At 43.2% G+C, this 13,007-nt stretch overlaps 1 protein-coding gene across 1 annotated transcript in view; it reads right to left on the reverse strand.

Annotated features, from left to right (window-relative positions):
• Swap70 (switching B cell complex subunit SWAP70) overlaps nucleotides 1-13,007 on the reverse strand; it is a 61,565-nt gene that overhangs the window by 28,173 nt on the left and 20,385 nt on the right. Inside the window, exon 2 of the mRNA XM_085841402.1 lies at nucleotides 10,743-10,883. Coding sequence (XP_085697528.1) covers nucleotides 10,743-10,883 — 141 coding nt within the window. The remainder of the gene's footprint in view (nucleotides 1-10,742; nucleotides 10,884-13,007) is intronic.

Genomic DNA, 13,007 nt, shown 5'->3' on the forward strand with positions numbered 1-13,007 from the left:
GATAAAGGTCCCTGTGTGACGCAGGTTATCTGTGCAGAACTACTTCTAACAGCCACTGACACCAGCTCTGCCTGCACCTTGGGAACAAAGCACTAAGTGAAAGACAGGCCGTATGGACAGGGCACGTGCACAAAAGCATGAACTTCATGTTCCTGCTCTGAGGAACAAGAAGTGATTCCCTGAGTGTCTGGTAATTCACAGGATTCCCCCAGGGAGTGGCTTGATAGCTAACTGGAGAGTGAACAGAGGTCAAATCACAAAGGACTTACAATTTTAAGAAATAATACACAAGCCAGTTTAGTACTTTGTAGAAAAGAGCATTTGAAGTGGACCATAAAGTATGCTGAAGGCCAGCTAGGTGGCTCAGTGGGCAAAGGCACTTGCTGGTAAGCCTGATGACATGAGTTTGATACCTGGATGCCACACAGTGGAAACAGAGAACTGACCATTAAGTGGTCCTCAGTCTGTCTGTCATGGCAAGTGGTGTGTATGCACACTAAATAAATGTTTTGTTTGGCTTTTTAAACCAGGGGCATTGACAAAGACAAGGAAAGGTATTCAAGAGCAGGAGAGGAAAAGGCACAGGAGCAGCAGCACTCATGCAGAGCAACTTGGGCTGATCGGCAGGAAGATGGAAGATCAAATGCCAGAAGTAAGCTGAAGCCAAATGTATGCTATGTCTGAGCACAAGAGAAACAAGCAAGGTTTTTAAAGGTAGGACGTGTGTAGAGAGCACACCAAACACACTGACATGTTGTGCAGGGGTTTTCAGGAGGTAGAAGGAAGGTACATGTGATGGTTTGTATGTGTGCTTGGCCCAGGGAGTGGCACTGTTGGGAGGTGTAGCCCTGTTGGAGTAGGTGTGTCACTGTGGGTATGGGCTGTAAGACCCTCATCCTAGCTGCCTGGAAGTCAGTGTTCCACTAGCAGCCTTCAGATGAAGATGTCAAACCCTCAGCTCCGCCTACAACATGCCTGCCTGGATGCTGCCATGCTCCCATCTTGATGATGATGGACTGAACCTCTGAAACTCTTAAGTCATCTCCAAGTAAATGCTGTCCTTATAAGAGCTGCCTTGGTCATGGTATCTGTTCACAGCAGTTAAACCCTAACAAGGACAGTGTACAAACCAAGGGAGAAGCGAGGGAGGTATTCAGCTGTGAGCATCTTCAAGTTGATAGTCTAGAAAAACAGATATTCAAAAACAAAGAAGGGGAAAGCAAGCCACAAGAAGTCAACTTGTGAGACACCAGACAATGGCGCCATGATAACCACAGACAGAAGACTGAAAGCAAAAGCAAATGAACCAGAAAAAGAACTTCAAGTTGGGCACAACACATCAGCACTTGGGAGGTAGAGGCAGGAGGATCAACAGGTTAACATTCTCCTCTCTACTTGGTAAGTTCAAGGCCATCCTGGGTTAAGAACAAAACCAAAACTGGAAGCCATCCAAGGGTGGCAGGGTACTACACCTGTAATCCCAGCACCTGGGAAGCGTGGGCTGCAGAGTGAAACTTTGTCAGGAAAAATAGTAACAGTAACTTCATATCCAGTGTGAGACACTGAAAGCCTTCCCTCAGAGAGGAGGAGTAAGGCAGGGGCATCCACCTTGTTACTTCTTGACATAGTACTAGAAGGACTGGCCAAAGCAATGAGGCAAGAAAAATAAGTAAAAAGCACACAGACTGGAAGTCCCTAAGTGGATGACCGAATCTTATATACTATATATCTTATCTTCAAGAAGAGGAAAGACTCGCAATAAAAACCTTAATATACAATACTGCTGAAAAAAAAGATATAAAGAGGTAGCAAAGCATCTCATTACGTTCATGAATTAGAAGACCTAAGATGTTCATAATGTCTAGAGTAATCTACAGATTCTATGAAATCCCTACCAAAATGTCAATATGGTTTTTTGCAGAACTAGACACAGGGGAAAAAAATTCTAACATTCATATGGAATCTCAAGGGATCCTAAATAGTCAAAAACAATCTTACAAAGAAAAGAAAAACAAAGCTGGAGGCCTCACATTTCCTAAAATGTGGCACAAAGCTAAAATAACTAAAACATTATATAATGAGGATGTCAAAACAAGCATGGAAACAGAACAGAATCAGTGATCTGTTCAAGCACATACGCAGTGACCTCCAATAAAGGGCCAAGAACACACAGCGAAAGGACAGCCTCCTTAATAGAGCGTTTCAGAGACTAGACATTAACATGCAGTAGAATGCTCTTCACCTAACACTGTGTACAAAAAGTAACTCAAAATGTTTGGAGCTAACTCAGTGGGCAGAGTGCTTACCTAACACACACAAGTCCCTGAGTTCTATCCTTAACACCATAGCTGGGCAAGGTGCTGACAGCTGCCATCCCAGCACTGGGTGGGTGGTGAAAGCAAGGGAATCAAAAGCTCAAGAACATCTGTAGCTACACTGTAAGTCAAAGGCCAGCCTGGACTACATGAGGTCCTGCCTAAAAAGGGAGGGAGGGAGGGAGGGAGGGAGGGAGGGAGGGAGGGAGGGAGGGAGAAGGAGGGAGGGAGGGAGGGAGGGAGAGAGAGAAATAAGAAAAGAATGAATTATTAAAGACCTAAAACTACACTTATACAACTTTTCCAAGAAAACTTGGAACGCTTCGGGACATTTTAACAACAAGGGTATCTTGTTTTTAGTAACCATGCATTTATAAGGGATTAATTATTAGAAAACAACAGATTCCTCCAACTCACTGACAACACTACCCACTTAACAACAGCCAAAGGAAAAAATTTAAATGAGCAAAAGGCTTGACTAGACAAGCATGTGTGTGTGTGTGTATGTGTGTATATGTATGTATATGTATATATATGTATGTGTGTATGTATACATATACATACATACATACAACATGTGTGTATGTGTGTATATATATACATACATATACATATATATATATATATATATATATATATATATATATATCCAGAGAATGTCTACAAATGGCCAATAAGCCTTTGAAAAGATGTTCAAAATCACTTATCACAGGGAAATGCAAATCAAACACAATGAGCTATGAGCTCACACCTGTCAGATGGCCACCATCAAAAGCAAATCAGTGAAGTGAGGATTTAGAGAGACCGAGCACCATGACACACAGGGCTCAGTTTCTGTGCATCCCTCTTTGTGTACTGTTGCTAAAACTGAAAAATGGCACAGCCTCTGAGAAAAGCAGTACAGACATTCCTCAAAAATTAAAAAGGAAACTACCACATGATCCAGCAATATCATTACTGGGTAAATATCCAAAAGAACTGAAAACAGGACCTTGAAGACATATTGTACCCCTATATCCATTGCAGCACTGTTAAACAACAGCTAAGAAGAAGAAATGTTCAGAATAGGCAAACCCATGAAGCAGAAAGTAGGTTACTAGTTTCCTGGGGACTGGGAAAAGGGAGAACTGAGAGTGATATAAACAAGAACAAGGTTTCTCTGAGGGATGATGGGATAGTGAATGTCCCGACAACTACTGTAACTATACAATTACTAAGTGTACACTTTAAGATGGTAAATGTGAGCTAAGCATGGTGGTACAGACCTGTAATCTTAGCATTCACAGGCTAAAACAAGCAGACTGCTGTGTGTGTGTGTGTGTGTGTGCGCGCGCGCGCGTGTGTGCGCGTGCGCGCGTGTGCGTGTGTGTAGAGTCTATTATTTCTATAATGTAAGTCCCAGGAATTGAGCTCAGGTTGTCAGACTTGGTGGCAAGTGTCTTTACCATCACACACACACACACCTGTATATTTGCTATGCAGGCCAACATGGACTGCACAGCAAATATACAGAGGCCAACCAAAGCTACATGGAAAAATAGTATCTCAAAAAGACAAAAACAGCCGGGCGTGGTGGCGCACGCCTTTGATCCCAGCACTTGGGAGGCAGAGGCAGGTGGATTTCTGAGTTCGAGGCCAGCCTGGTCTACAAAGTGAGTTCCAGGACAGCCAGGGCTATATAGAGAAACCCTGTCTCAAAAAAAAAAAAAAAAAAAAAAAAACCAACTGGGTATCATAGCACATGTCTTTTATCAGAACACTTGTAAAACAGGCAGGCAGATTTTTTCAAGTTCAAGGACAGTTTGGTCTATTATAACAAGATCTGGGCTAACCAGCAAAATTTTGTTTAAAAAAAGCAACAAAGGTAGGGAGTAGGCAGTGGGGCGGTAGTTCAGTGATTCAGTGGGTAGTGTGCTTGTCACACAAGCAGAGAACCAGAGTTCAAATCCCCTGAAATTAACATAAAGCTAGGTGTGGTCCTGTGTCTGTAATCACAGCACCCCTATATCAGAGAGATGGGAGGCAAAGGCACTCAGAAGGTAGTTAGCCTAGCATAAGCAGTGAATAAAGAACAAAAAGAGCCTTACTCAAGAAAAGTGGAGGGGCCGGGCGTGGTGGCGCACGCCTTTAATCCCAGCACTCGGGAGGCAGAGGCAGGCGAATTTCTGAGTTCGAGGCCAGCCTGGTCTACAAAGTGAGTGCCAGGACAGCCAGGGCTACACAGAGAAACCCTGTCTCAAAAAAAAAAAAAAAGCCAAAAAAAAAAAAAAAAAAAGAAAAGTGGAGGGAAAGAACCCACAGCCAAGGCAGTCCTTCACACACACTCATAAAAGAGGATGATGTACAGCATGTCAGAAAACAAACAAAAGAACAGGTTTTATATGGTGAGAATTATACCATAATGGAAAAAAATAATCGTTTTATGAAACATAAAACCAGAGAAAAGGTGTAGAGCCAGGAAAATGCAGACGGACAAGGAGAGGCTCTTGCTGTGGCCACACACATTTCTACCTTCAAATTCCTCCCTGAATCTAAGCTCTTTGTTATTCTAGCCCAGTGGTCCTCACCCTGCCTAATGCTGCGACCCTTTAATACAGTTCCTCATATTGTGGTGACCCCCAACCATAGAATTGTTTTGTTGCTACTTTATAACTGTAACTTTGCTGTTATAAATTGTAATGTAAACATCTCATATGCAGGATATCTGATATGTGACCCCAAGTGGGTCACAACCCACAAGCTGCTCTGGTTCATAGCAACAAACAAACCACAAATCCTTTCCAATATAAGGCCATATTGTATTCACATCTGAATCCCCAGTGTCTAGTATGCAGGGTTCATTTGCTCATTTGCTTAACTATTTGTAAAGGAGCCAAGTATGATGTTTTATGCCTATAATACCAGCATAACACTTGGGAGGACGGATGCAGGAGGACCGCCATGAATTCAAGGCCAAACTAGGCCTGCCTGGTCTACCTGGCTACAGAGCTTTTTTTTTAAGTGGTAAGCATTCACCAGGTATCAGTCACTGTATTCAAATTAGACAGCAGTGAACTGACCATGCGGGCACAGAATGCACATTCCAGAGGCTGAACCAGCTCCCTATCACTGCTGTCTTAACAGAGAAGCACAGAATGCTGAGAGAATTCCAGCTCACTCTGAAAGGGTGGGGCACTACCTAAGGAAGTGACTAGAGGATGAACAAGACAGGCTCTTTCTAAAGTGAAGGCCTGACCGGAGGGGGAAGCAGGAAGACTCTTGGCAATGAAGAGGAACAGAGAAAAGGCCAAAAACAGTCACACTGAAGCACAGCTCAAATGTCCACCAACTGATGAAGGTGTGAACAAAACACGGTATGTCCATGAGAGAATGGGAAGAGTGGAACTGAAGGAAGGGAATCTTTTTTTTTTTTTAAAAAAAGAATGCTTGTTGCTCTTACTTCTTGCTAGGAACCCAAATTTAGTTCCCAGTCCCATGTCAGGTGGCTCATTATTGGTAACACCAAAGCCAGGGTTAATCTGATGCTCTCTGCTGGACTAAAGCACATGCATGTATAAATACAGGTGGGTGCGTACGTGTGCGCACACACACAAATAAAACTAAAATAAATCTTTTTTTAAAAAATTTTAAGGCAGTGGTGCCACACACCTTTAATCCCAGCACTTGAGAGGCAGAGGCAGGAGGATTTCTGAGTTCGAGGCCAGCCTGGTCTACAGAGTGAGTTCCAGGACAGCCAGGGTTACACAGAGAAACCCTGTCTCAAAAAACCAAAAAAAAAAAGGAAACAAGAGAAACCTGCAAGGTGACAGATGTCGGATACAAAAGCTGAACATGGGATGGTTCCATTCACAATGGACAGACTAGTGCTTGCCTAGAACTGTGGGGGAAGATACTATGAATGCTACTTGAGTGAGATTTTCGTTTTGGAAGGGAGTAACCAAAACATTCTAAAATTGGTTATGGTGATGGTTATACAAAACCAGCCATACTAAAAACCACCAAAATGTAAGGTTAAATAGGCAAATTGCATGGAATGTGAATTTTCTGCCAAAAACCCTGCTATTTTTAAACACATCATTTCTTTAAACCACATTGCTATTGCATTTACTGACCATGGTATTTAGGAGCATAAAGTCATTGGTGGCTCTCAGCATGAAATGCCTTATTCCCTCAAAAGTACACAGTCTTCAGCAAGGCATAGATAGAGGTGAGAGCCTATGAGTCTCTAGAGAGGTGCACATAGGACAATGGTCATCCTGAACAACTGAGTAAATCTGAGGTCAGACTGGGCTACATAAATTGTTTCAAACCACCTCCTCTCCCTCCAAAAAAAAGGGATTTAAAAATTTGATGAAAGGTAATTTAGCCATTATGGTCAATTAAAACTACTTAATTTTTCAGGCTGCAGAAACAGCTTAGGAGTTAAGAGCGCTGGCTGCTCTCCCAGAGGGCCTAGGTTTGATTGCCAGCACACACTTGGTGGTTCACAATCACCTATAACTCGAGTTCCAGGAGATCTGACCCCCTTCTGCTCTGCAGGGACACACACAGTATGCATACATACATACAGGAAAAACACCCATACATATAAAATAAAATTTTAAAACTTTAAAGTTTCTTTTTTTAACCTACTTTTAGAACAACATAGGTAGATGCAGTGGGAAAGAACATGGACAAGTCTGGGCTAAGGACAAATGAGAACGCTAGAGAGATGAGTGTAGCCATTAACAGAAGAGACCAAGGAACAGATGTTTATGGGGTTCAAGATGACTCTCTGGTTAAGAGCCCTTGCTACTCCTCGAGGAAACCCCAGTCCCCTCCCATCTGTAACTCGAGGTTTGGCGGAGCTGCTTCTGGTGTCCTCTGGCACGGCACGAATGTGGTGCACAAGCATGCATGCAGGCAAAATGCTCATGCACATAAAATAAATAAATCTTTTGAAAAGTTTTTAGCAACTTTGAAAAAGAACAGGTTTTATGTAGGAACTGTAACTACCACATGAGCAACAATCATGGCAAGAAAACATAGAAAAGGAAAACTGCAGAAATGTGAGGCCAGAAGAGCAGACAGGAGCTATGAGGCCCAGAGGAAACACCACTGAGCTGAGACGCTATGGTCTCTCTCTCTGTGCTCCTAAAGCACAGATGACAACAAACCAAAGCAGATTCTGCTGGAAAGCACGGGCATCCCCAACGTGAACTTGGCACATGGCTGGCCACTGGTTTACTGGTTTTAGTCGGACAGCCCAGATGAACCTTTAATACTCAAGGAGAAGAGTTGGCAACAGTGAGGGCCAACAAGCCCTGGATCTCATGGGAAAACGAGACTGTCTCAAACTCTGTGTAACTAATGAGACATAGTTTTTAAAAAGTAATATCCGAGCCAGGCAGTGGGGGCATGCCTTTAAACCCAGCACTCAGGAGGCAGAGGCAGGCGGATCTCTGTGAATTTCAGGCCAACCTAGTCTACACAGCAAGTTCCAGGGCTACACAGAGAAATCTTGTCTCAGAAAAAATAATAATAACTGACCAACATCTTCAATTATTTACCATCAAGTAATCCAAGTATAATGTTTTCAAAAATAGGAGGAGGGTGAGAGGGAAAGAGAAAGGAAAAAGAAGGCCTTTAAAACTAACAAACAAACAAAAAAAACTACAAAATTAATACCCAGGCAAAATATTTGGTAAATAACAACAGACTAGCTAACCATCTGAAGTCGCAGAAAAACTGAAAGTAAATTCTGTCAGTGTGACTAACATCAGGAATGTGTATCTGGCAGTAAATCCAGATGCCAAACACAAAAGCTACTTTAAGAAAGCAGGTTTCAATGTAATGCATTTCAGGGCCCAGACTACCCAGAGTAAAACTCCCAGGCAACAGCAGACGGTGTAGGGAAAGCAACCAGTGGACACAAAGAAACACTAAAGAGATCTTGAAGCACCTGAGACAACTGGGTGGGAGCCGAGATGGTCTGAGATTATTAGGTTTTCAAAGTAACTCCATCCCTGCTTTCAACCATCACATCCCCTATGTAGAAAATAATAATAAGAGTAGTAATAATAACAGTTCTGAAAAAGAGGATTTAGTCTTTAAGAATACAGTTTAAAAAAAAAAAAAACTGGGAGAAGTTAAATGGTTTAAGTTCAAATTCTGCTTACAGGACAGCAAACGGGCTCAGTGAATAAAGGTGCTTGCCACCAAGCCTGAAAACTGAGTTCAATCACCAGAGCCCACAGTGGAAGAAGCGCACGTCTACAAGTTGACCCCTAACCTCCACAAGCGCACGTACCCTCTTCCTCTTCATACAGACAATAAACACATAAAATGTAACTTTAAAAGTTGATCTAATCTATTTGCCCTTTATTGACTAAGCTACTTAGTCAGGGTCACCATGGGATCCAGCAAAGCTGTATGAACTGGAATAGCTCCTATTCCCATGCAGAAGGAGCAGCAATCCTCCTCCTCTTACCATTCCTCACACCACTGGATTTTTTCCTCCCCAACACAAATTTCAAAACAAGATGCTGATCTTTGCTGACCTGACCCCACTACATGGAAACCCTGCTGCTTTCCTTGGATGGGGTCAGCTTCAGCTCCAGGTGGCCAGACACACTATCCTCTCACAGCCTCACTGGCCGCATGGCAAGGCTCTGCTCCAATTCTGTTGTCTGCTGGGGAATGTTTTCTCCCCAGTTATAGGACTTTAAAGTATCAGACTATGAAAGTGTCTTAAAACGCAAATCTAAAACTATACTCCAGCAAGGGGACAAAGTTCTGTATCAGAGCACAGAATTCCAGAATATGAGGCCGGCAGACCATGCCCCGGCCACTGACTCTGCCCACGCTGATCCTGGTGCTGGAAAACAAAGCAATTTCCACAGACTTCTGAGAATTCCGTAATGTCTCATAACATTAATAACACAAATAATTCTCCTTACTGCCTACAATTTCTGTTTATTTTGATTTTAGAAATAGGGTCTTATGTAGCCCAGGCTGGCCTTGATTCCTAATCCTCATATATCTACCTCACAAATGATAGAATTAGAGACATTTGCAGCCACTCCCAAATGCTATCTATAATTTTTAAGATTATGCCTGGGCATGGTCGTACATACCTTTAATGCCAGCACTCTAAGAGGCAGAGGCAGGTGGATCACGTGAGTCTTGGACCAGCCTGGTCTACGTAGCAAGTTCTAGGACAGACAGGGCAACGTAGAGGGACCTTGTCTCAAAAAAACAAAAAACAAAAACACAAAAACAAAAACAAAAACAAAAAAAAAGGTATAGAGGGTTGGTTCAAACGTACCTTAGGGCATGCAACCTCAACCTGATGCTGCATCCCTTTAATACAGTTAGTTCCACACACTATAGTGACCCCCCCCACACACACACACACACCATGAAATTCTTTTGTTGCTACTTTATAACTGTAATTTTGCTACTCTTATGAATCGTGATGTAAATATCTGATATACAGGATACCTGATGTGGGACCTCAAAGGGATCAAGACACAAGGGTTGAAAAACCACTGCTTTAGGGTGTGTCTGTGACACCACTCCCAGAGAGGATTAATTTAGGAGAAATGGCCCATCCTGATGCGGGTAGCACCATTCCACTGGCTTTAGGCTTAGCAAAAAGGGGAAGAGGGAAAATGAGCTGAGCTCTAGCAGTCATCCTTCCCTCTAATCTGCTTCCTGGTCTACACAGATGCAAGCGAGCAGCTTCATACACCTCTGCTGCCACAGCTGCGAGCCCCTCATACTGCTAAGCTGTAGGTCATGATGAACTATACCACAATAAACCAGGAGCCAAAGTATCTCCCTCCTTAAGTTGCTTCTTGTCAGGCACTTGCACACAGTAACAGGACAGGAACTAGTGCTCACCTTAGAATAAGTCCACCATGCAGTTTGCTGTGTGATATCGACCCAGTAACAATAATTATCCCTTTACTATCCTGTTTGACTCCAGCACACTCGCTCTCTAACAACCACTGTCCACACTGAGGAACCCTACTTTCTAGGATAGGTAAAGCATCCTGAGAGAAGACAGACACAGAGTAACACAGACACATTTTTAATTTCAAAAAAGGAACCAACCTGGAGGAATCAGCTCAGCCTCCTTTCTCCCTATCTCCTGAGGCCTCAGCACCCAGCTTCTTTTTTGTTTGTTTGTGTTTGTTTTTCAAGATAGGGTTTCCCTGTGTTGCCCTGGCTGTTCTGAAATCCAGAGATCCACCTACCCCTCTCTCTGCCTCCCAGAGTTCTGGCACTAAAGTCATACACCACCACGTCTGGCTTCATACCTGGCTTCTTAATGTGCTCACCAACACACCAACAAGGGCTGCCCTGGCCCCACTTGATGCAAAAAAACAAAAAAAAAAGGAAAAAAAAAAAAAAAGCTGTGGGTAAAAACGGTTAGCATCATACCTTTTCCAAAATGAACTTGTTTAAATATGGCATGTAGCCCTGATTGGAGACAGGCCCCTCATCGTCATCCCTAAAGTGCTCCTCAAGGGCAACGGGGTCATGTGGAACCTTCAGCACCGTGCACAGGTTATGGGAAAGGACCTAAGAGGAGGGAAAAAAAAAACACTGTAAAGACACCTGCTTACCACCACGTAACACCTTACCCACGTGAACAACATGCTGCCCCTGCTCTAAGTAAAAGATGAGAAGAATCTACCCAACACAGGGTATGGCTCAAGTCTTTTCATTCCTTTTTTCCAAGATCTGTTTCACTTCAATCAAGTTTATATATTGCCTGCTCACCATGAGCCAGACCTCATGAAGGTCTGAGAACAAATACTCCTTGTCAATTTGTATTAACTAGTCCACATTATGGAGGAAAGGGGAGCAGGCACACTAGAATGCATTCAAAATTAAACTCTTCCCCTCGTCAACCTGCTTGGCCATGAGAATTTGTTTACAGAAACTAACAAATGCTGTAAAGCCTTTTGGAGAAGGTATCTGACCTAGACAAGACACAGCTGCTCTGGACTCAACATTTCCCATTTATTAGAAAGAACCACGGTAACATAGCCTTTGGGAAGCTCCAGCAGAAGACTGTGAGTCTGGAGTCAAATGGCCTGAGCCAGAGCACACACACAGGACTACTGCTGTGGTACAGTACCTAAGTGGACACTTAAGCACTCATGAGAGACTCAGCAAACTCACCTGTCTCAAGCTTTAAATTACATGAAGACCCAAGCAACTTCCATTTCGTTTGAACACTGAACAGATCGTATTATAAGGTTAAGGCTGTGCTAACTAACTACTCTTTGCCACATTCGCTGGACATAGCTGTGAATTCTAGTCCTTTAGCCCCAGAAGGAGGTGGATCTGAATTCAAGGTCAGCCAGGGCTATACAGAGAAACCCTGGCGGGGAGGGAGGGCGCCACATTCATCTACATAAGCACCTTCAATTTCATTAAGGAAGTCAACTTCTGCATACACCTATTTCAGTTAGGCCTTTTTAAGATTAAAAGTTTTAATCTATAAAAAGAGCATTTGCATATCTCCTTTCTATACTGGTTTTGTTTCTCAAAGCTTCATCTGTGTGGAGATCCTTTGTGCACGCTCTATCAATTTTAAGGAAGTCAATTTACTAATTGTCGTGGGTGCAGCAGTGCAGACGTTTACCAGCCCTACCGAGCAGGCTGAGTGGCTGTGTTCCTCAGACCCTGTATTCGCCAGTGGAGCCTCTAAGAGAAACACAATAGAGATGTCATGAAGCCTTGCACACCACAGTCAGCAAAATCCTAAATATGTTATTTCTTCTATCTATCCCAAAGAGATTTGTAAGGATTGATTTCAAGACCATAAAATGCTTAAAATGACAAAGAAAAATTCCTATATCAGGCTCAAAGACCATCCAAACATAAAAATCTTGGGACTTTACCAAGTAAAAATCCCCAACCAGTGGTTAAATTATGGTATGTCTATAAAACGTCAAAATCATGATGAAACTCACTGTGTACTGACAAGAAAATAACTCCACAATAAACTACGTGTTTTTAAGGGTATATAATATTCAAGTGTCACAAGATAAATGAAAAGAGAGAAAAAATAAGGAATTCCAAAGGAATACACAGGAAACTATTAACAGTGAGGGAAAGGATTTGGTTGGTGGAAGGTCGGGGACAGAAGACAGGACTCATAGCAGCTCCTTAAAAAAAAAAAATTCTTTGATTTTGTTGTCTAGGTTATTGTCTCCTGTTATTGGATTTGAACCCAGGGCTTTATGCATGACTAAGCAAGCACTCTACCTCTGAACTACACCCTACTCTGCACCTCTCATTTTGCTTAAGTACAAAAGAAAAGAAGGGGAGGGGAGGGGAGGGGAGGGGAGGGGAGGGGAGGGGAGGGGAGGGGAGGGGAGGGGAGGGGAGGGGAGGGGAGGGGAGAAAAAAAAGAAAAAGGGCCATGGCCTGGGAGATGGCTCGGAGAGCTTGCTGTTCACACATGAGCAATCCTGACACCCGGGATCTAAGGCAACTGTGGGCACATGAGCTTGTAACACCTGCCCCATGGACAGCAGGGATGGCAGCGGCTTGTAATCCCAGTGCTCTGGAGGAAGGTTAGGAGGGGAGCGTCAGGATAGACTAGCTGGAATTGGTTCTGGATTCAGAGTACAGAGCAGTTAAGGAAGATAACCTAGCATTAACTTTGAGCCACCAAAGCATATGCACCCA

This window comes from Mus caroli, unplaced genomic scaffold (assembly GCF_978045245.1).
Source record: "Mus caroli unplaced genomic scaffold, Mus_caroli_1 scaffold_8, whole genome shotgun sequence".
NCBI classification, from domain to species: Eukaryota; Metazoa; Chordata; class Mammalia; order Rodentia; family Muridae; genus Mus; species Mus caroli.